This window comes from Polistes dominula, unplaced genomic scaffold (assembly GCF_049000335.1).
Source record: "Polistes dominula isolate Pdom_NZ unplaced genomic scaffold, Pdom_raw_medaka contig_82, whole genome shotgun sequence".
Taxonomy (NCBI): domain Eukaryota; kingdom Metazoa; phylum Arthropoda; class Insecta; order Hymenoptera; family Vespidae; genus Polistes; species Polistes dominula.
The window spans coordinates 7,596,739-7,620,408 of NW_028301046.1; the positions used below are offsets into that span (position 1 = coordinate 7,596,739).

The 23,670-nt window shown below is 26.3% G+C and overlaps 2 protein-coding genes across 5 annotated transcripts in view; one reads left to right on the forward strand and one right to left on the reverse strand.

The window, feature by feature from the left end:
• Positions 1–961: 961 nt before the first annotated feature.
• Positions 962–18,255, forward strand: Pdk (pyruvate dehydrogenase kinase). 2 transcript variants are annotated; one of them, XM_015324299.2, is made up of 8 exons: positions 962–1,614; positions 14,193–14,400; positions 14,524–14,708; positions 14,801–14,965; positions 15,206–15,384; positions 15,489–15,713; positions 15,820–15,993; positions 16,222–18,255. In XM_015324299.2, exons 1-8 carry the CDS (start codon positions 1,512–1,514, stop codon positions 16,237–16,239), a joined length of 1,257 nt encoding a protein of 418 aa, XP_015179785.1. In that variant the 5' UTR covers positions 962–1,511; the 3' UTR covers positions 16,240–18,255. The 2 variants fall into 2 exon arrangements, with proteins under 2 accessions (XP_015179785.1, XP_089031451.1); XM_089175325.1 differs by having other exon boundaries at positions 963–1,614; positions 15,820–18,255.
• Positions 18,256–19,108: 853 nt separating this feature from the next.
• atos (atos homolog atossa) overlaps positions 19,109–23,670 on the reverse strand; it is a 67,080-nt gene continuing 62,518 nt past the window's right edge. For all 3 annotated transcript variants that reach the window (XM_089175323.1, XM_089175322.1, XM_089175324.1), the window contains 3 exons: positions 23,349–23,670; positions 23,046–23,245; positions 19,109–22,803 (listed from right to left, as the gene is read on the reverse strand). In XM_089175323.1, the coding sequence (XP_089031449.1) occupies positions 22,635–22,803; positions 23,046–23,245; positions 23,349–23,670 (691 nt within the window). In that variant the 3' untranslated portion in view covers positions 19,109–22,634. The remainder of the gene's footprint in view (positions 22,804–23,045; positions 23,246–23,348) is intronic.

Genomic DNA, 23,670 nt, shown 5'->3' on the forward strand with positions numbered 1-23,670 from the left:
ACCGGAAGTCAGTCAACGACTCAACTCAATTATCTTTTTCCATTTACATTTAAATATAATATTTATTTATTTCAATAATAAATCACGATCTTAAAAATAATTTAATTGTCTTTATAATATTTATATAATCTCAGCATTTTGTTATTTTATTTGTTAACAATTTTAATCATATTAAAAACTTTTCAACGATCCAAACGAATGGTGCCGCCATCTGTCTAGCAGAAGACCCTTACAAAAAATACACGGATTACTTAACCTAAAAATCTTCTTGCGTACGTTATACTTAATTAAATTCTAATTCTGCTTACATTATGTTTTATAAATTTTTTAAAATTAATATCTCTCGATCCACATTTTATTTCATTTTGTAAACGATTATTAGAAACATATGTGTACTTGGTAATATAAGAATGACTTGTGGAGGTTAATTATTCCTCTTTCTGGTCGATGGTAGATGACACTGTTAGTCGAATCGTCACTTCCGCATTACAAGCACGACACTCGCGCATTACTGCACTCGATGTTATAGAAGAACATGAATGGATTGAATTACATTAAAGTCGATTTAAATAAATCGTTATTTGATCCATCTTCTGATATTGTGCGAGGCTTTTCTACCATTCTTCTTTCATTTATAAATAATTTTTATTTATAGAAATGCATTTATAAGTTCTTTAAACACGCGAAAATATTTTTACCTTATTAAATATAAATAAGCAAATGTATGGTATAATGTTAATTGCATTTTACAATATTCATATCATAAATTATTTAGGATATAAAATAATATTTGAAATAAATAAAACAATAATGTAGAGAGAATTCATGAAAATTTGTTAAAAGCAATTTAAATTTCCCGCCTATCGGTAGTCACATCGTCATGACCGTATCAACTTGTCGAACAGATTGCGCAGTCGCTCTGATGATATGTCAAAAAAAAAGAAGAAAAAAGAAAAAAAAAAGAAAAAGGTGGAGTGTGTGGAACTGTTGGTAAGAAGTGTAGGAAGCCTGTCTAGAAAGGCAGCTCACTGGCTTCTGGTTTTAGTACGAATAATACGCTTGAACACGATAGTATTATTATTACTATAATATAATAGTATAAATTAAGACGATAATTTAGAAAGAAATAAAAAAACAATTAATAAAAATAAAATAAAATATATATATAACGTATTATATATTATTATAATTAAAAAAACCAATAAAAATAAAACGAAGTGTTGTGTTTTATTAACGCGTATATAGCAATTATTTATTAGCGTTTATTTTTATGAGGGAACGAAGACAGAGAGAGAAAGAGAGTAAGTGAGTAAATGTGTGAGTTGTAAGAGGGGGAAAAGCGGTAAAGAAGGAGAGTGAGGGGAGAAGTAAAGGAAGAGAAGAGTAAAGAGGCCGTGTGCGCGCGAGACAACGTCCAAACGACGCGCGCGTCACGTTACGAACGTTACTAAACACGACCACCAGTGTTTATATCCCTGGTATAAAGTTAATGTGTTACGAAGAGCAACGAAATGAAGCTAACTCGAAAGTGTTTCGGAAACATCACCAAGATGTTGGACTTCTACTCGCAATTCAACCCCTCGCCGCTTTCGATAAAGCAGTTCATCGATTTCGGTGAGTTTGTATATCTACTTGTATATCTACTCTTACATATTCTTACGTACTATTACAAATATATATACGCACACATTTCCTTGTCAAAAACATTGACAAAGGTAGAAACAAAGTACAGAGACCTTTAAACGCATATTCATTGTCTTAATATCGAATCAAAAATTCATACTTATATTCCAAAGCTTTTCGATTTGAATTATTTTATTTTAATTGTGTATGTTTTTGAATTTGGTTTTTTTTGTTAATTTCTTTTTTTTTATTTATCATTTTTCCAAGGTTCATTGACAGAAACGACAATCTCCGAAGGTTAACGTTCGACCTTTTAATTTTTTTGTTCTATATCATCCCCTCCCTTATTTCCACCCCTTTTTCTCCTAATCCTCCTCTTTGTCTTACTACACACCCCAATCCTTCTTCTTTCCTTACATCACCTTGTATGAGTAAATTGTGTAAATGTATTGGTAAATCCTTATCCAATGTTCGATAGTCATATTATCAGAAAATGCACTTTCTATTTCGATACTATTACCACTACTACTACCACTACTACTATTGGATGAAATAGTTCTATTCTTGTTTTTAAATTTACGTATTTATTTACTTCTATATTGTATCTGTGTGTTTAAAGAGGACAGTATATAATTTATATGATTATTTTTAGGAATTTTATTACAAATTAGATACAACATAAATAGTATGGCATCGGTAACGGAAATGACTATCAAGTTTATGTATTTATCCAAAAAAAAAAACAAATTAAAATAACAATTATACATGTAATAAATGAACAGACAGAAAAAATACTCGTGACAATGTTTTCACGTGATTTCATATTTAAAATTATAATTATCAATTTAAATTGTTAATTGCCATTTCTTTCAATTCTCATCATATTTGAAATTGATTGCGTATAACTTGGCTAGAGAAACTGAAATACTAAGAGAGAGAGAGAGAGAGAGAGAGAGAGAGAGAAAGAAACGATAGTCAGATACGATGACGACGATGATGTTTATTTCTTTGGATGTAAACAATCTCTTTAACCGGTTTTTTTTTCTAGATAATGTATTTGTAAAATATGGTTTATTTCGTATACCATATGAGAAATTTTCTACTAGAAATATTAAACGGATAACGAGAATAATTTTCGGTTAACTATTTTATTAAAAAAAACAGTCATATATAGTTAATATGTATTAGTCATCATTCTATACTTCTAACAAAAGACATTTTTATCGGTCGGTAACATCTTGAGAATTATTTATTACAAAATTTTATGTTGTCGAACATGTCTCTTTTAATTCTTCCCAAACGTTTATTATAATATATTAGGTCTACCGCGGAAAGTTCTGCCCATTTTTAGAATAAAACAAAAGTAATAAATTTTCATATCTCTTTAATTGACTAATATTTATAAAGTATCATTATTTATAATTTCTTATCATAGTGTGATGACAATTTGTATATTGCATTTTTTAAAAATGTTTTATCCATAGAGACGAAAAATTGAACCGGTATTTCTCAGAATGGACAGAATTTTCCGGTAGACCTAATACTTACTGTCATTTTGTATTATTTTTTTTTTTTCATTATTATTACGAGTTTAATTCCGTCAACTTTTAGGTTGCATTAAATTAACTGGTTAAAACATTAAAGAATAGGGATTGCGTATACGGATTAGATTAAAGTACCAGGTATGAATTTAATTATCTTTCAAGAGACAAGATATGAATTCATAAGATAAAAATTCATGAATTTTTTTAAATTAATTAATTTGAAATTAATTTTTTGATTTTAATGCATTTAAAGAATATAATTAATCGTAATAAAGTTAAACAAAAAAAAGTAGAAAATAAAAATATTTTCTGACGTCTCACGATAACATCTCACTTAAAGATTATTATTAAATATTATTATCGATTTTATTTCGTAGTATCTTTTGTTTCAACGTTGTAATATATTATTCACAAATTAGCTAGCAAATTATACTTTGCGTGTTTTTAACATGACGTTTCGAAACATACGATATTAATGTTTCGATGATCGTATCGAATCATACGAGAGATTCGCAATTACGTGACTTCGTTTGCTGCGTTGATATTTAATGATCTTGACATTTGACTGACTTAAATGATTAAAATCTTGACCTTTCTTTTCGTTTTTTGTTTTGTATTTCATTGACAATATATCTTTACTCATAAAGAAATGTTTCATTTGCATATTTAAAAACATGTATTTATATTTGTATGTGTTTCAATTTGTGGGTTTTGAAATTTAATATGTCGATCAATTATACTTTTCGTAAAAATTAAAACCTGCGATGACACATTGCGGTTTTTATAAAATAAAATTGATAAAACGTCTCCTTACTGGCGGTTCTAATAAGGAGATATTTATTTGTCGTGTAAACATTTTAACGTTTACGCTAAATCGACACTGACCGATGATAGAACAAACGTGCGATGATCGTTAATGCACGTGCTGATGTGAAAAACCCTGTTTAATCTTGGACCTTGTATTAATTGTCTTATCATTATTATCTTACATTATTCATTATTTTTAAATCCATAGGCCAATAATTTTAAATAATAATTATCCATTGTTGAAAATATATTATGTTTCAATAAATATTTCGATCAACGTTATTAAAGTTCGTATTGAGTATAAAATAAAGAATATTAGTCCTTTCATTTGATTGGAAAGAAATTATAATTATTTGTAGATTAAAAGAAAAAAAGAGTCACGTGATTTTTTTTGTAATTATTCGATTTTTTACAATTAAATGTTATATTAGGAAGTCTTCGATTATGTCAGCAAAAGTTCATATTAAGTAAATTAAAAAACTTTTAAAATGCAATTATTTCAATGTCACGTTTCCAATGAAAAATATTAGAAAATTTCAAACAAAATCAATTCATTTCTAATTGCTTTTTCAAATTAGATAAATTGTTTCCATTAAAATATGAAAGAAAGTCAATCTCGTGGAAAAGGAAATATATCTATGAAGAAACCTTGAAATAGGTTTCAGGTTTAAGGACACAGGAATATGTTTGCCGTTCACTTGTGTAGTGGGTCAAGGTTGACCAATCAGTAGCCGTGTTCATGTACCATCCCCCGTATTCTGGCGTTTTCATTGGCATTACGTCTCGCAAATATAGAAACGAAAGACACACCGTAATCATTGCACTTCTTTGTGTTCTGGACATTTGCCATGTTACTTGCTCGGTAAACTTCAGAATTCGTATGAACTCGTCTTCTTAAAAAATTCTTTGAATTATTTACTATAAGTAATAGTTAAATAACACCTACGATTTTGACGTATGTTTATTAGTATATACCTATACTATACATATTCTTATATATTTACATATTTATATATGTATGTATGTATGTATGTATGTATGTATGTATGTATGTATGTATATATATATATGATGTGTGTTTTTATAAACCAAGTTATAATCTTATTACTGGTATTCTTTTATCTATCTCTCTTTTATATGGAAAAGTTTCTTAAGAGTTGCAAAAAGTTTCCTTCTGTGATCACACTTTATAACTTTTTGAGAAGAGAATACATAAATAAAAATAATCAATGTAAATATTACAGAGTAGATACACTTTTATACTTAAATAATATTTTTTCTATCTATTAACATTATATTAATATTATTTTAATTTTAATATATTTATATAAATTTAATTAATATAACGTTCTATATTTCGAATAAATTTTTTTGTTATACTAATAAAATATTATTAAACAGCAGTTATATTATTATATCAACACTTTTACATTGAATAATGTCTTATTATTAATTTAGTTAATCACTACCATTTCCGATTCGTCTTATAATATATTTATTTACGGAAGAAAACTAACTTTTACGATGAAACGATCAAGCGAAAGGATGTGTCTATTCCTGGTTACCTTCCGAGAACGGATGTACACGTATCTATGTACACGTACAACACGCGCAAATACTGACACATGCACACATACATATATATATATATATATATATATATATATATATATATATATATATCTACTTTGAGTTTTTAATTAAAATCGAAAATATAATAATTTTTTTGCAGTTTACTTTCTTTGTTAGCTAAGCTAATTGCTCGGAAAATATTCTTTCGACTATAAATTTAATTTGCGTTATAGCGTTCGATCGATCCTCAAGCACTAAAAATAACATTTTAATTCTCACCATCGTTTAGTTTCTTATTATACAGAGTGAGATACCTAATTGTATCAACTTAATATCTCCATTGTTTTCAATCGTATTAAAAAATTATTTTAATGAAAAATTTTGCATCATTGTAGGAAAATGTATTATCCAATGTTTGAAAGAATTTTTTGTTAAAGTTATTTTTTTTTACAAGATATAAAGATCAACATTATTTTTTTCAATGGAATTATATATATTTTTCTATGTTCTTATATTAGTACATGCAAAAAACGAATAAAAATGATCTACATGATTATACATCATTCTCCGGTCATAAATTCTCAAGACATTAACATCCTAAAGATGATTACTTTGTCTACCTTGAATATTTGTTAGTAATATACAAAAAATATTTTGTACAGAACTTGTAAAGTACAATATGCGATAACTATTTCTTTTGCCGTAAATGGATGAGTAGAAGATAAATCAAGGTAATCTTCATTTATTTCATATGAGACGATCTATTTTTTTTTCTTACCGAACTTTATTTACGATAGCCAACAGTTTAAAGTTACAATATGCTATTATGGAAGGGTCATTCAAGGTCAACAAATGTGACAGTAAAATAAACATTTTAACATTATACATATATTAAATGCACGAAATTGTTATCATGTGATTGTGAGTCAATGTTATTTTAACAATATTATCCGATATCAGCGGACAATAATACGTGCATGCTAATAGTTATTTGTATATAACATCGCACATCATACACACGTACATGTATTTATATATAGATATAACCTGTATATGTATATTAAACGTGGATACGTGATCTCACGCACGTCGTTCGTATCATAGCACGAAATAATAATGTTACTCGTAAAAACTTTCGATAAACATTGGACAGTAGTTTTTCTTTGATGTTCTGCAGAAGAAGAAAATTTTTCGTCTCCTGGTCAAATGCACGCGTACCAATCTCGCGTACCTTCTTCTTTCCTCTATATTTGATTTGAACGCAACTGCCATAACATTTTTCTACTAATTTTCTACCTGTTAACGTCTACCTACCGAGCCGGTTTACCGAGCTTGAAAAAGATCCTCCTATCTTCGAACCTTTCTACTTTTCGTTCTAACATGCGACAACTTTTACTCTCAATATAACGCATTTTACAATATTATACAATCGTATTTTTTTATTTGATTTATTTTCTAACGAATTTTTTTTATTACATTTATTCATCTTTTATTCCTATCATTTATATATCTTTTAATTCCTTTGTTTTTTTTTTACTCTTATTAATATATCTAAAATCTATTACTTAATCGAAATTATTTCTCTTATAATAATTACAATTTATTGATATTTGTGTAGTTTAAAAAAGAAAATAAGAAAAAAAATTATAGATATAATTTCGACGTGTGCACGAGAAAAAAACTTAAAGTAAGTCCGACAACGTGCAAATTTATTTTTATCTTCTGTGTTTGGTAAATATGTTAGAATTTCTTTTTTTATAGACTTGTTGATCTTAAAGATTATTCGAGAAATTTTTACGTTCAAATACGTTCGAATCTTTTCTGATTTACATGATAAAAATTTAAAATCGGCAAGTCGACAAGGTCAGTCGGCTCGTGCAAAAGAAAAAGTTCAATCTGTGATAAAATTGAGATTTATACTATTAACTTAGAGCTAAAAATTTAAATAATAAATATTATCAACTGATAGTAAAATTAATTAAAATGATTAAATAAATGGAAATAAAAATATTGTGCTAAAAGTTCTTAGATTTGTAGCTTGGCAATCAAAAATAAATTTTGTAACTATTCGTAGCATTGCGTTTCAAATTATTACAATTTTGAAAATTGAAGAACATAATCGAAGAATATGATTAAATTATTTATTTGAAGTAACTGTAATACATATTTCTCAGAATTTTAATAACTTTATTTTTAAACATTTCATTAGAAAACTAATCTTTTAGAATGAATCACTCAAACATACTGACGAGGTCAATTATAACTAAAAAAAACTATGTGAGTTTTTACATTATGGTTTATATAAAAACTCTTTTGCAAATAGTTCGAAATAAGAACTATACGAATACTTATTACTCGTATGTTTCTGCCGATTTTTTCGTTTTCCTTGTCAATTTTTTAATTTATTCAAAATAATTATTTTTTATTTCATTATATCTATTGTAGAAACTCTTAAGAATATGTACAAATTTATTGTTTATAAGAAATTAGTTAATAAACTACAATTTCAGAACATTTTATCAGAACATTTGTTTCATGACGAATAAAAATCTATAGGACAAAAGTTGTTAATTTCTTCAATTGAATAAAATAAAAGTAAAAGAAATAAAATTGAGAGTAAAATTGTCTTTTTTTATTTCATTACGAAGTAAAACTACTGTTGCAAATTATTATTCCCTAAGAGAACTTGTACAGATAACTATAATACTTTTAAATTTACATATACAATCAACGATTGGAGGATTACACCTGATTGCAAATAGCTGAGTGATGCAAGTAAAAGAGAGAAACAGAGAGACAAATACACAGAAATATTTCAATTTCGCATTTACTTTTACGACAATTTCATTTAAACTAAACTAGTTTATATTTCCATTCTCCGTAACATTAAAATCTCTCGCGTATTCTCATTCATAATTCATTTATGAGATGAACGTAATATATTTATAAGAGTTTCAAAAACGTAGTTTTAAATTGATTGGTAATTAATTTTAAAACGTATACGATTAAGTGTAAATATTTTATATCTTTGATCGTATCTTTCGTCGTGTTTCATATCATTTTGTTTTCTTATTTTCCTTTCAATGAACGCTTTGACACGAAAGATTCGATAAAAAATTTAATGAACGTACACAAGAGTCATAAAAGTTCAAACTTGCTTGAAGAAAGATAAGAAAATTATTTTCCTATCTTTTCAATATTTTGTATTTTCGTAGTAAGTTATTAACTGAAACGACACGTGTGTGTGTATTGAAAACAAAAAAAATTACAGTAAGCGAGATTTTTAATCTTCGGACTTTGCTCACTTCCTTTCCGTATATGTTCAATTTTATCTTGACAAAACGAGAATAGTCTCTTTAAACTCAAACGTTCCTTCAGATTTTGCAAGTTATAATTTTAACCCACCAAAATGCGATACAAATTTATTATACTATAGATCAAATTATAATAACATTTAAATAAATGATTATAAGTATTTTCATTATAAAATTTCATATTGAATAAATTCAATTTAATAATAATCAATTATAAGAAATACGAAATAATCTTGAAATATTTTTTACAAATATTTTTATACACTGTCATTTACCAGAAAATAGACAAAAAAAAAATTAAATTTAATAAATAGCATTTAAATTAGGATAAATTAGAACAATTTACAATCTCGTAACCATCAATTATTAATTAAAATCATAAAAGAATTTGTGTCGATCTGATGTGATTCAAAGGGAAATTGTAATTCCTCTTTCATTTTTTTTCTTTTTTTTTCTCTTTAATTTATACCATTCGCTTTTTTCTTCAAAATACAATAATGCACTCAGTTGATTAAAGTAACTAGCTTGTTAAGTTCTTTTCATAAGAAGAGTGGTACTTCAATCTCTTGAAAGAAATGAAGATAGAACGCGTATACCAATTCTTTTATCGCAAATAAAATCATTATTTTTACTAATTAGAAAGAGAATAAATATAATCAGATATCTTAAAACCGTTGATTTAATAATAAAGCAATTTAATTTTTCAATTAGTTGTTCATTAAAAAAAAAAAACAAAAAAAAAAACAAATTTTTATTTCAAAAAATCAATCGAAATTGATACTCGATTTATTGTTATATAAATTTGTTATATATTAACAATAAGTTATTTTAATATGAAGTAATCTCTTTTGAAATATTCTTCATAAATTCATCTTATTGTTAAATAATTGTTTATCAAAGAGAGAAATAATATTCATAGCATTTCTAAATAATTGAAAGTCTTCAAAGAAATTCGATCGGGTAAATGTTTAATGTAAAAAGAATTCGTACGCTATTATTGTAGCATGAACCAAAAAAAATAAGTTGACTGATGTGAGTGACATTGATGACGTAAATAGAAGGTCGAACGAGATAGACCGATGCGTTTGATGACTAACAGGTTGTTAGAAAAGATTGATAATATATACCTTAGTTAATTTATAAACACTTCGTATTAGAATTTAAATCGAAAATTTTACATAATAAAAATATAAAGACTATAGAGTTTTGTCCTATTTTTTTTTACATTTCCTTATTTAAAATTCAAGAATAAAACTAACTTATTCTATAAAGTTATTTAAATTACAAATACCATACGTATCTATATTGTTGTTTCAAATAATCGTAAAATTTAACACGTTGATGTTGCTTTCCTTTCTTTTTCGTGGCCAAATAAAAATATTTTACTTTTGATATATTGGATGTTTTGTTTTCAATTACTTTTTCCATATATAACTTCGCTCCTGTTAATTTTATAAATAAAAGTTATTACATTCTTCGATATAAATATAATAATATTTGCAGCCATTTTACATTTAAACAATATTTTTATGTGTTGTAGTGCAATGAAATTTAACAATGTTTGATAAAATTAAGTAACAAAAATTGTAACGTTTTGTAACGTACTATAAATGTAGAATGTTACAGTTATAACATGCACGAATATGGCAGTAATTCTCTTTTATAAGGTATCCTAAAAACTTTTATAATTTTAAAAGAAAATTATTTTTTATTTTTAAGGCTTATTATTTGTTATTATTTGCTGCAAGTTGTTGTATTTAAAATATCAATTTCCATTAAACTAAATTTTTGTGACTTTCTATGTACCGACAAAAGGACCTTCTATAATATAACTAGAATAAATATTATATTTTCACTTCAAAACCTAAAAACTTTTATTTGAAATATATCTGATGGTAAGTCTTGTATGTGGAAAATGTTTTGGTGGTATCATCGAGATACTAAAAAAAAATTAACTTCGTTGCAGACGTGACGAATGTCACGTATTTATTATTTTACTTATTTACTTTCAAACGGTACTTTGTACAGAATTTGATCTCCCCACTGGCTCACACACACATACACACTTGCTTATTCTTATAACTCACCTGCGGACAAATAGATAAGGTCGGATTGTAATTTCACGGCTATTTCACTACGATTACATTTAAACTATAAATAAGATTCAGCTGGATAGTTTTTCGAAAATATCTTATCAACTTGAAAGCTTCTTTTTATTAAATAAAACCACTCGTACACGACAAATCGATTAATTAAACTGAAAAAAGAAAAAAAAATGAAAGAAAAAATTTGATAAAGTAATATTTATTCTGTTGTATTATTTATTTGTTAAACGATTATAATAATTATTGTTATTTAATAATGTTAAAAATATTTATTTTTAATATAAGAAGTTAAACAACATTAATCAAGTAACTTAAAATAATAAAATTATAGTTGATTCGAGAAATAAATAGCTTCGCGAATTGTAAATTTACTCGTATAATAACATTTTCCTTGGAAAATTTGTTTTTTACAAAAAAAAAAAAATAATAATAATAAAATACATCATTTAAACCGTTACGTGATCGGAAAATAACAATTTCCGTGAGAAAGGAATCGTGTTAACGAGTCGTTACAGCATCATCACCAATGTAAGATTAACTTTAACTTGTAGATAATTTTGTCCAATTAAACGATGATGGACTAGAGTATTGTAGGACATATGTGCGTTATTACACTTTGTGACGTATATAATTGAAAGTGAGGTTTTATATGGTCCTTGTTAAAAAAAATTATTCATATATATATAGTTAATAACAACACGTATTGCATACGAAATTGACTAATTCTTTTTTATTAATAGATATATATATATATAATATTAATAATAATAATAATAATATATTTACATTATTATTACATTTCATTAAAAATATTGCCCAGCATTAGTAGAAAATTTTGTACAAATTGACAAAAAAATATATAAATTACTTAATAAATTTTACGTAAATGTTTCAATTGTGCTAAATGTTTTAAAACGGAGTACAACCATTGTTTCTGACGATTCAAATCATAAATGTATTTCTCTTCCTACATAATACGAAATATATAAAAACGTTTGTTGAAAGAGCTGTTGTAACGAGACGTCATCAACTAGGTCAGTGCAAGTTGCTACTAAAGAAGCTTTTTATTGTATACAGGGTGATCCAATAACTATGATCATTTCCAACATTTTTATTAATTTTTGATTTCATGAAAAAATTTCAAAAAGAACGAGGTCACATTCTTTCAAAGAACACATATGATCGTGGAAAACATTTAATTTCGAACTTATATATATTACTATTTTTTTTTTAAATGAAAATCAATGAATCTTTTTTGCATGAACTGATTCGAATCATTCTGAATGTAAATATGTAATGAAAAAAGATTGAAAAGTAATAAATTAATGGTTATATTTTTAAAAAGATTAGTTTATTCTGCTTATACAAGCTGTATCTTTTTTATTTTATTAAATATTATAATTAAATATTATATTATTGCGATTATATTATGTTCACAAGTGCACCTGACGCGCATTTTTTCTTTTTATTTCTCAAGTGCACATTGCTCATGCATTATTGTGTAAAAATATAGATAACCTTGAAATCTTGTAAAAAAGATAAGCTTAAAAAAAACAATGTTAAACAATTTCAAATTTTTCCCTTTCAAACAGAATAATAACTATGTTCTCAACATTTCCTTTATAAAACCAAAAATAACGGAGACATTTAAAGTGGTAATAATTATTAAACTATATATATCGTCGATATATTCATAAAATAAATCGATTCTTTTCAATATGAGGTTTTCTGCATGACTTTTAATATTCAACAAAAAAATCGTACAGAATAAGTAGTTAAATATTTTGCAAATATTTTTCGAAATTAAATATTATACATATATGACATGTATAATATTTAAAGAATCTAATGCAATGTTTGATATTTTTCACTTGTTGTGAGCATTGGGTGGTCAATAAGTAATATTACAATTATAATAATATATTTATAATTTATATATTTATTTATATACGAAAAATATTTGATTTCGTTTATTATAAGCAAAAAAAAGTATATATATGGACCGTTTATTTTGAAAGTCCACTTTCTCTTGTTTCGAGAAAATTAAAGATTAGCATATCAATGATTACTCAATTTCTTTTACCGACCAATTTTAAATTGTACAAAACATGGGCACTTTTTAAGAAATTAAATATTAACTAGTTATCCCTAAAAAGTTTACAATAAATTATGCATAAATTACGTGATATCTTTTTTTTTTTAAATGGACTTATATATATATACTGTAAAAAGATATCAAATATTTGTTTTCAATACAAAATAAATGATATATATATAGTGTTCGTTATTGATCAAATATCAAATTCGATACATTTCTATATAAACAAAATATCGATTAATTTGAAACATTAATTTTTGACGGAAATTCAGAACTTATTGACTAATACAATAAAATAAAAACATTTCAAAATTTTTTGGATAAAATTTTTAGTCTGACTGACAATACAAATCCCAACAGCTGTCTTCTTCTCGTGATACACTTTGTTTTGCACGATATCAAAGTGTATTGACATTTTCGATCGACCTAAAATCCTTTTATGTATATATATATATATATATATATATATGTGTGTTATAATTACTTTAGATAACGATATCTGGTACTCGTGATAGACGATAAAGTCTTTATCTATTTATATATAAAATCATGTAAGAATATGTACACGTATACAAACGTATCCCTAACAAAAGTTTATAACACGTACATATATATGCTATTTATTATAAGCTAAAAGAAATAATTGTTAAAGAGAATTGTTAAATAATTTAATTGTTAAAAAAAATCTATGTAAGATTAATAATACGAATTATAGTACAATAGAATATAAAGATTCTGATTGTATTTAAATGATCGAATTATTTCTAATTATTATCTATTTTCTATCAGACAAAATATAGAGACAATTGGTATTAAGCAAGAATCTGTATAAAATGAGATAACACTAAAAACATATTTGTATTTATTTTTCTTACGACATATACATACGTATACTGCTTCTAACAAAGTAACCGTGTTTGCTTGTTATAAGCATACAAATAAAGATATGCATTGGAATTTATTGTTGTTTGTGCATTAAACATTGATAATAAATTTTGATAATATAATTGAAATGAGTAGGAACAAATAATCTAGAACTCGTAATTCAAAATGGTTTTTAATTTTTTTTAAAAAAGATTAATCGTAAAGATAAATTAATAAATGTTATCATTTATAATTTATGTTTCAGGACTAAGCGCATGCGAAAGGAAGTCTTTTATATTCTTAAGGAAGGAGCTACCAGTACGACTCGCTAATATTATGAAAGAAATTCATTTATTACCCGATAATTTATTAAAAACGCCTAGTGTTGTAATGGTCAATAATTTATACGTCACTTCGTTCGAAGAAATAATACATTTCGAAAAGTCCGAAGTTAACGAAAGTACTTTGGATAAGTGAGTTTATTATTATTATTATTAATTATCAATTATTAATTAATATTAATTTGTTTTAATTTTTTTTTTATCAAATTTCAAATTCAAATTAAATTCCATAACAAATTTCCATTTGTTTCATAGATTTTGTCAAGCATTAATCAAAATAAGAAACAGGCATAGCGATGTTGTTCAAACCATGTCTCAGGGTGTTCTTGAATTGAAGGATTCTTACGACGTTGACATTCAAACGGAAAACAGCATCCAGTATTTCCTCGACAGATTTTTTATGTCTAGAATTTCAATCCGTATGCTTATCAATCAACACAGTAAGTTTATTATATCATTCTGTTTGATTATTTATGGAACGTTTAATAATAAATTTATTTATTCATTAATGTAAATTATTGTTTCATTTAAGCTTTACTTTTTGGTGGGATATTAAACGGTCATAGCAGACATATAGGATGCATAGACCCATCCTGTGATGTTATTAGCGTTATCAAAGACGCCTACGAGAATGCACAGTTTCTATGCGATCAATATTATCTGGCTAGTCCGGCATTGAATGTGAAGCAACATAACGGCAAGTTTGAAAAATGTTGATTGTTCTAAAGTAGCAGTAAGTGTTTATCGACATATAGATCATAATACGTTATTATTTATTTCTTTTTAGTAGGTATAGTAAAATAATATTATCAGAATCAAATAGCATTAAAAAAACTAACTACTAGATGATTGATAACGAAATAAAAATTAATTGCTGATTAAGATAAAAAGATAAAAATAATATTAATCGTAATCGTTACAAATATTATCTTTTCAGAACTTGAACGAGGAAATGAAATAAGAATAGTTTACGTACCGAGTCATTTGTATCACATGCTATTTGAATTATTCAAAAATAGTATGAGAGCAGTTATGGAATATCACGGATCGGAATCTGACAATTATTACCCGATCGATGTTACGGTTGTACGGGGAAAAGAAGATATATGCGTGAAGGTGATTAGAATTTAGGAGAGATATGGTTATACATGACTATGACTATAAAATTGAGATATATCGATGGAGATCGGTTTGGTTGGTTCACTATCGAATTTTATTAGATATCTGACCGTGGCGGTGGGATACCTCGTTCGCAAACGGATCATCTTTTTAAGTACATGTATAGTACCGCGCCACAGCCGAGCAAGGCTGATGCACATACTGTCCCTCTAGCTGGCTATGGTTATGGTCTTCCATTATCACGTTTGTACGCTAGGTATTTTCACGGTGACATCGTTTTGCTAAGCTGCGAAGGTTATGGTACTGATGCGATTATTTATCTCAAGGTAATTATTGTTCTCTATTTTTTTTTGTTATTCCACAAATACACGAATAAAAATAATAAAGTATAGTACCTCTTACGAAATTTGTTATTTTTTTTTTTCATTGCAGGCACTTTCCAATGAGGCAAACGAATTGTTACCAATATTCAACAAGACTTCATCAAAGTTTTATCGGACCCCAGTTCCTACGGCTGATTGGAGCAGTCAATGTGGCGGTGGCATGGCCACTAGACAACTCAGGATGAGTTATAATCAAGGACACAGGTTACCTCACGGTATGGAGGTCGGTCATTGTTAACGGAATTTTTTTTTATCTATCTACCTTTATTTTATTTTATTATAAATTTAAATTTATAATATTAAAACAATAAAAAAACAAAAAAAAACAAAAAAGAAAATAAAAAAAGAAAGAAAACAATTTAATGATTTTAAAAGAATCGAATTTAATTTTTTTTTGTCGTAAAATTTGCGTATCTCAGCATAGTCTTCTCGTTTGTTTTCATTATTTCAGTCAGATACCTCGAAATGAGCTTCGGACAAGATAAATATCCAGTAATGGCATAATTATTAGCAATCTGAGATATCGAAATCTATGGATACTATAATTTCGATGTTATCGCGAGATATAGAGATTTTAACGTACGATTAGCTCCTGTAAGAGATATATTTACGGCATAAATAAAAAAAAAGTCAACTTAGATTTTTTTTTAATTTTAACGTCTCATCTTACGTATTGTAAATTCATGTGAGATATTACATATCAAAAGGAAAGAAACAAAAAACAACCCCTCAATAGATATTCGCCCGAATTGTTAAATTTTGTTATTTTGACAAAAGAATAATATTTAATCGAGTTTTATTAATTTTAAACAAACAATCATCGAATAAATCATTGTCATCGATGGTGGATCGCATAGTAAGCAAAATAATAAAAAAAAACAGTAACAAATGATGAATCAACCGTATCTCTACTTAAAGAATTGTACATATATGATTTTTGCTTACTCGATCATTTGTTTCCTCTTATTTTAAGGTCAACGATGAATGGGAAGCATTTATCTTGACAACGTACGACGCATTTTTTAATTGAAAAAGATAAATATATATATTATAAATTCAAATATCAGTTGATAAAGAATTAAAATCCATATTTATTATTTTTGTGGATTCTATCAAATATACGGATACCCACAAAATGCAGACTGTGATGTAGTAGGCAATTTTAATTTTTAATTATTAATAGACGAAAAAAAAACTTGTTAATTGTTAACAACGCTGCACAACGCGTGTGTATATCTCATATGTATTAATATTTAAAAGGAAAAGAAAAAGAAACAAACAAATTATAATTTTACGTGTAGCTTATATATATTCAAGTATGTATATTATATACAGTGGTTTTCAAACTTTTTTGTCCTATCGCTCCTTTTTCAGAAAAAATATTACTTATCGCCCCTTGAAAATTAATTTTTTGGTTTCCTTTTTTTTTTTAGTAACACAAAAAAGAAAATTCAAAAGTTTATCGCCCTCCCTTCCCCACCCTTCCCCATCCCCAAATGCGCCTGTGGCCATCATTGCCCACTTTGGGAACCACTAATTATATACTTCTCTCTCGAAAGAAAAGAAGACAGATGTGAGAGAGAGAAAGAAAAAGAAAAAGGAGAGAGAGAGAGAGAGAGAGAGAGAGAGAGTCGCTTTTCGTCTCACATACAGAAAGTATTTTTTATCGTAGAATAATAATTCATCTAACAATTTAAAAAAAAAGAAAGATGAACGTTAAATATTTTCAATAATACCTCAATTTTTAATAAGGACATTTTATAAGGAGTAAGCTTCAAGAATATTGTAGAATCAATTGTTTTTCTTTTATAAGAAAAACTTTGTCCTTGCGAGATTCTCCGAAAGTAAATAATACACACAGGGGATTGTAGTTTTTTAACTTATACTTGGCATAAAGAAAAAACCAATAAGCATAATATTCCAAGATCCATCATATTTTCTTTGTTAAGATATCATATGTCATATTCGCTTGATTTCTTCGAAAGTCGAGTTAATGCTTGTAAGTAATACCAAAAGAATTTACAATTAGAAATCTAAGTTTTTTTTTTTTGTACTTTTACGTTATTTTTATTTAATTTTTTGTCTTTGTTTCGTTTACCTTTTAATCGTAATTGTAATTTTAATTTTGTAGTTAATTTGTATTTTAAAAATCTATAAATTACTACGGTGTACTCGTGATAATACAAAAATATAAGTATAATTTATAATTGTGTTAAATTAAGCAAGAATGTGTATATTTGTTATTTTTCACAATGGTTTGTTTTTAATTAAAATTCTTTTCTTTTTTTTAACATATAATTTGGGAAATAATTTTTATCAAAATATCCTGTTTTGTATATATAAATATATTATAGATTATAATATTTTAAAAATGAATGATAAAAATGTCATAGATTATCGTACTTATTACGAGAATAGAAATTAGAAATCTTCATGCGCGTAGCATGGTATTGTGAAACATTGTTAATAAAGAAATTATAATAGACTTTTATATTTTAAAAACTTTATTTTTATGGAATATATTATAGGTCCTTTAACGTTGATCGGTTTTCGATCGATGGTAAGTAGTTAAAGGAATTTATTTATACGTCGATGTGTATTTTTTATTACATTTTTGACTATGCATACCAAGATTGAAAATAATAATTTATCCCTTATATATATACTCGTACATCTTTTTTTCATTTTGAATAATAAAAAGTACATTTTTTAAGTGATATAACAATATTTGATTTTATAAAATAAGTTGTGGTTTTTCCTTTTATATACATACCTATCTTGATTTATTATGATTTTACAGGTGTTTCGCGCTTTTTTTTGTTTTGTCTTTTTATTTTACATAAACATTACGATGCATCATTATTATTTGTTTCCTATCGTCTTATCAATTATATTTATAAGAAATAACAAACTATACATATACAGGTGCCGCACACATTAAGATTTATCGTTATTATTTCAATATATTGTTTATTATTATACAACATTGCTAATTGAAAAAAAAAAGAAGGGATTAAAAAGAAAACATATTTGAACAGGAAGAAAAAGTTCGTTAAAAGAATTAAAATAAAGAGTCAATTCTATAAAAAGAAAGATAAAAAAAATAGAGAAAAAAATTACTTCATAAGAAATTAGCGGACGCAATTAACGACGTAACGATTTTTAAAATTTCCAAATTTTTTTCCCTTTTACTTTTCTTTTTTTCCTCCCCTCTTCTTTTGGTTTAAATTTGGCACTATAAAAGTATTTTATTATTGATAACAATGAAATTACATAAGTTGCTGTAACTTTATATAAGAAACTACTATATATATATACAGTATTTGATATTTGATATATATATATATATATATATATATATATATATATCCCTTGATTTTTATTTATCACAATATTAATTATTAATTAGCAATTTTATCTATATCCAAAAAGAGATTATACCAATTAATCGTCGTCCGTTAACTCCAAAAATACAATCTCGCGTTTATTGTTTTAAACTTCATACGTACAAGTTTCAAGAGGTATTTTTAAGATTGCATGTTTTTTATTGTTATTATTGTTGTTGTATGAAAATTAGATTCATCTTTTTTTCTTTTTTTGTTTCTTTTTGTTTTTCTTGTCTTTTTTTTTCTTTAAAATACAATGTGAAATATTATACCGCTATTAAGCTTTATTTTGTTGTGTTGTGAATGGGAAAAAATTTGCATGGAATCGTCAATATTATTTCTTTTTGTTATTTTTCTATTTCGTTTTTTTTAAACATTAATATTTTAATATATTATATTTTATTATTTTATATTATATTATATTATATTATATTATATTATATTATATTATATTATATTATATTATATTATATTATATTATATTATATTATATCATATATATTATATTTTTCTATTGTTTGCAATTTGTGATTTTGAAGAGAACATGACCAGGTTTTTGCAAAAAAATGATAGTAATTATTTATATTCAATGAAGATACTATTCGTTATCTATGCTCTTATATACATTTACAGCATGGCAGTGGTACTATAACCCACAATTCATTGTTCTTTTTTGTTGTTTTTATTTTTGTTTACGTTTTTTTGACATAAACTCGACAAATTGTAAAATTTATTTTCTTAATTCCAAGTGATAAATCACAGTTTTTATTGATCTTAATTCTTTTTTTCTTTTCTTTTCTTTGGTCTGTGACTTAATCATCGAGACATATATAAATCACTTCTGCAGATCAAAATAACGCGTCCATTACTTTTTTTTCATCAATTTTTTCCTCATATCACAAATATATTGTATTTTTTCATTTAACCTTTTCTTTCCTTTATTTTTCTATTGTTTTTTCTTTTTCATTATCGCACTTTTTTTCTTCCTTTGCTGCAATACTCTTTTACATGATCGAAAAAAACAAATGCTGTTGATTGAATCGTACGAAAAAAAAGGAGACAAAAATATAAAAGATATTATAGAACCATGACCATAACCACGATCACGATCACGATCACGACTAGGACCAACGGGGGGATTAGAAAATCGAAATAATATCCAAGATTCATAAACATGATTCGCGTTGTATCTTTTTAAAAACATCATTTATACTCATGACTCTAATGAAATAAATAAATTTTTATCTTTTTTATTTTTTTCTTTGTATTTTAATCTTAAATTATCTTTAAATGCTCTTACCTATTTAAAAAATAAATAATAAAAAAAAAACAAACAAATAAAAAAAGGAAAAAGCGAACGAAAAGTAAAAAGACAAATACACAAGTAGTTTTATTATAATATAAAGATCTAAAGCTTTTAAAAATCATTGGTAAATTCATATGTCAATTTATAGTGATATTTATAATAATAATATTAAAACAAATTCTAATTGATATATATATATATATACATACATGCATATATATGTATATATGGTTTGGTTTTTTTCTTTCTCCATACAATTTTATTCTATTATCAACAGGTTGCGTACCATCCCAGCCAAAATTGATTCGTTTCTAATCTAGTTTAAAGATAGAAAGAGATAGTTAAATAGATACATAGATAGTGATAGAGAGACAAGGAAAATAATTAATTACATTACGGAGGATTAATTGGATATGGAGTACGAAAGATGGTACACCATATGACAATGACACATAGTATAGAATAGTAGTATGATTAGGTATAACTCTTTATCTATTATGTTTCTCTCATACGACATTAGTATAATTAATTCTAAAACATATGCTCTACCCAAATATTTGTTTTACAATAATTAATTACTCTTTATAGTCTATCAAAATATTCATCACAGTGCTACGGACACAAGTATTTATGTGTTCTTTATGTTTATACGTGTAAATAATGATTCTTCTTTATTTTTTTTTTTATAATAGTTAATTAAGGAAATATCACATTACCAGGCCACTCCCTGAAAGCAATTTAATGCCAAAAGGGAAAAAAATTTCTGCCTACTATTTAAGATATAAATAAAATAATAATAATAATAATAATAATAATAATAATAATAATAATAATAATAATAATAAACTGTACATATACATATACATATACATATACATATACATATACATATACATATACATATACATATACATATACATATACATATACATATACATATACATATACATATACATATACATATACATATACATATATATATATGTATATGTATATACATACATATGTATATGTATATGTACATATATTTATAGAATATATTATTACGGAGAACGCTTGGTTTGGAATAGTCAAAAGAATATCCTATGTGACAAATTTAATTTTTTCAATGTTTAACTCTGAATAATAATAATAATAAATTTGAACTTATTTTTATGTATTTTTATTTTTTTATTTTAAAAGAACACAGTAGTATCACAAATTTTGTAATTTTAATATCATAATATGTATAGTATATATATATACTAGATTAAAAATATCTCAACGAGAGGTCCGATATTTTGATATTTCCTATTTATTTATTTGTTTTTTTTTGTTATCACTCATTTCTTTCTCGTTTATTAGGGTTAACTACTACATACAGAGATGGCAGTATTATCCCATTTAAAAAATCTTAGTTGACTTTACAATATTAGACTATATTTACAGATATTAATTGAAAGAATGAGAGATATTTCCAAAGAGATCATATAGCTTGCGACAAATTTCGATGTTAGAAAGAATTAAATGAAAAATGTAATTGCTTCTTTTATCCATATCTTCATTTTTCGCAAAAGTTACAAAGTTGAATCAACAAAATAAAGAAGAACCAATCGTTTGAAAAATTCGCAAACTAAAATAAGATACTACTTAGGCGAAATATAATTTTTATCAAATTAAATTAAATGTCAAAAAATATAATCTGAAAGAAAACAAATGAATCTTTCATATATATATATATATATATAACAGATGTAACTTAACATGTAGAAGAAACACATACCACCTTTCTAAACCCAAAAAAGAAACAAAAATTAATAAACAACGTAGAAGAAACTAATCGCAAGCTAATGCTACTAAGCACATCCCACGTTATAAGTATATTTTAAAACATACCATCATAAGAGAGCAAAGATCATATGAATGATCAATTATTCACATAGCTTTCAAACTGATTATTATTATCGTCTCCCTTTAGTGTGCCAACGTTAAATTTCTTTGTTTTTTCGATACATTATCCCTCTTTTTTGTTTGTGTGTGTGTGTGTTGCGTGTATTATAAAAAAAAGAAAAATAAAAAAAAATTTTCTTTTTCTTCTTCTCGCATACACAATACGACGAATCAAACCTCAACATGAAGGGAACTAGGTGGGCGGAGCGATCGGCAGCAACCCCATGGAAAGAACCACGAGGCTCAGCACCTTGGTGAAAATTTTGGATTTGTAGGACCATGAATATAACTTCTAAGTTCTTTTGGTGGTTCTGATCCAAAATCCGAAGCTGTATCTACATCGGATTTGCGACAAATGATCATACGTATGTCTGTGTGTAGATAAATCTTTCCTGATTTACCAGACATGAATCTATAAAAGAAAAATAAATATATTATTATTGATGATATTAGAAAGTGGATAGGAGTAGAAGAGATAAAATCTCGGAATACCGATTATATGCGTTCTAATTAAAAATTTCATTTGTCGTATGAGTTTTGCCTAAAATTACGTAATCCTAATGTGTATGATTGGTAAATAGTATTTTTATCTAGACTGGAAATTTTGGTAAAGAACGTATATGGTAGGTATGCCGATAAGAAAAGCGTATGTACCTAAGGTGTACGAGGTAGCGTAAAGTTTTATCCCGTAAAGTTCTTTGACGTAAAAAAGTATGAGATCGTGGCGGCATATCGGAAAGATCATACAGAACTACGAACATCTTGACGACTGTACCCAATGGATTCAGTAGGGTTACTTGAATGGTACCACTTCTAGGTACCTGATAACCTTTCTTTCCTAGATTAATATGAGCCTATAATAAAAAGGAAAGAGCAGTGTAAGCTGGAATAGCTTTTGTGGAAAAAAACGTTTAAGACAATAGATAATTGAAAGTAGAAAAGAATGAACGGACGTACGAGGTACGGTGTAGAGACTTTGTCATTGTCTCCGAGAGTATAGAAGAACACAGTAACTGGAAGCTTTCGATGTTTAGGACAGAAGGAACCACTCGCACCAAGTTCCGCTGTGAACCCGTGAACAGTCGATACTGGTTCGAGTCTCCCGTTTAAAGCTGATTCCTCGAAACTGCCCAATAGGGCATGACTCTGTGGCCTGTTTCGCGAGGTCGAACGTCTTCTCGGAGGTTCTTCACCTTCGCAAGTATTCTCTGTTTCTCGATCAGTTTCCTCCAACGAAACCGCACCTGGACTTGGTGGCGTGTTAAGTTCAAACAGCGCA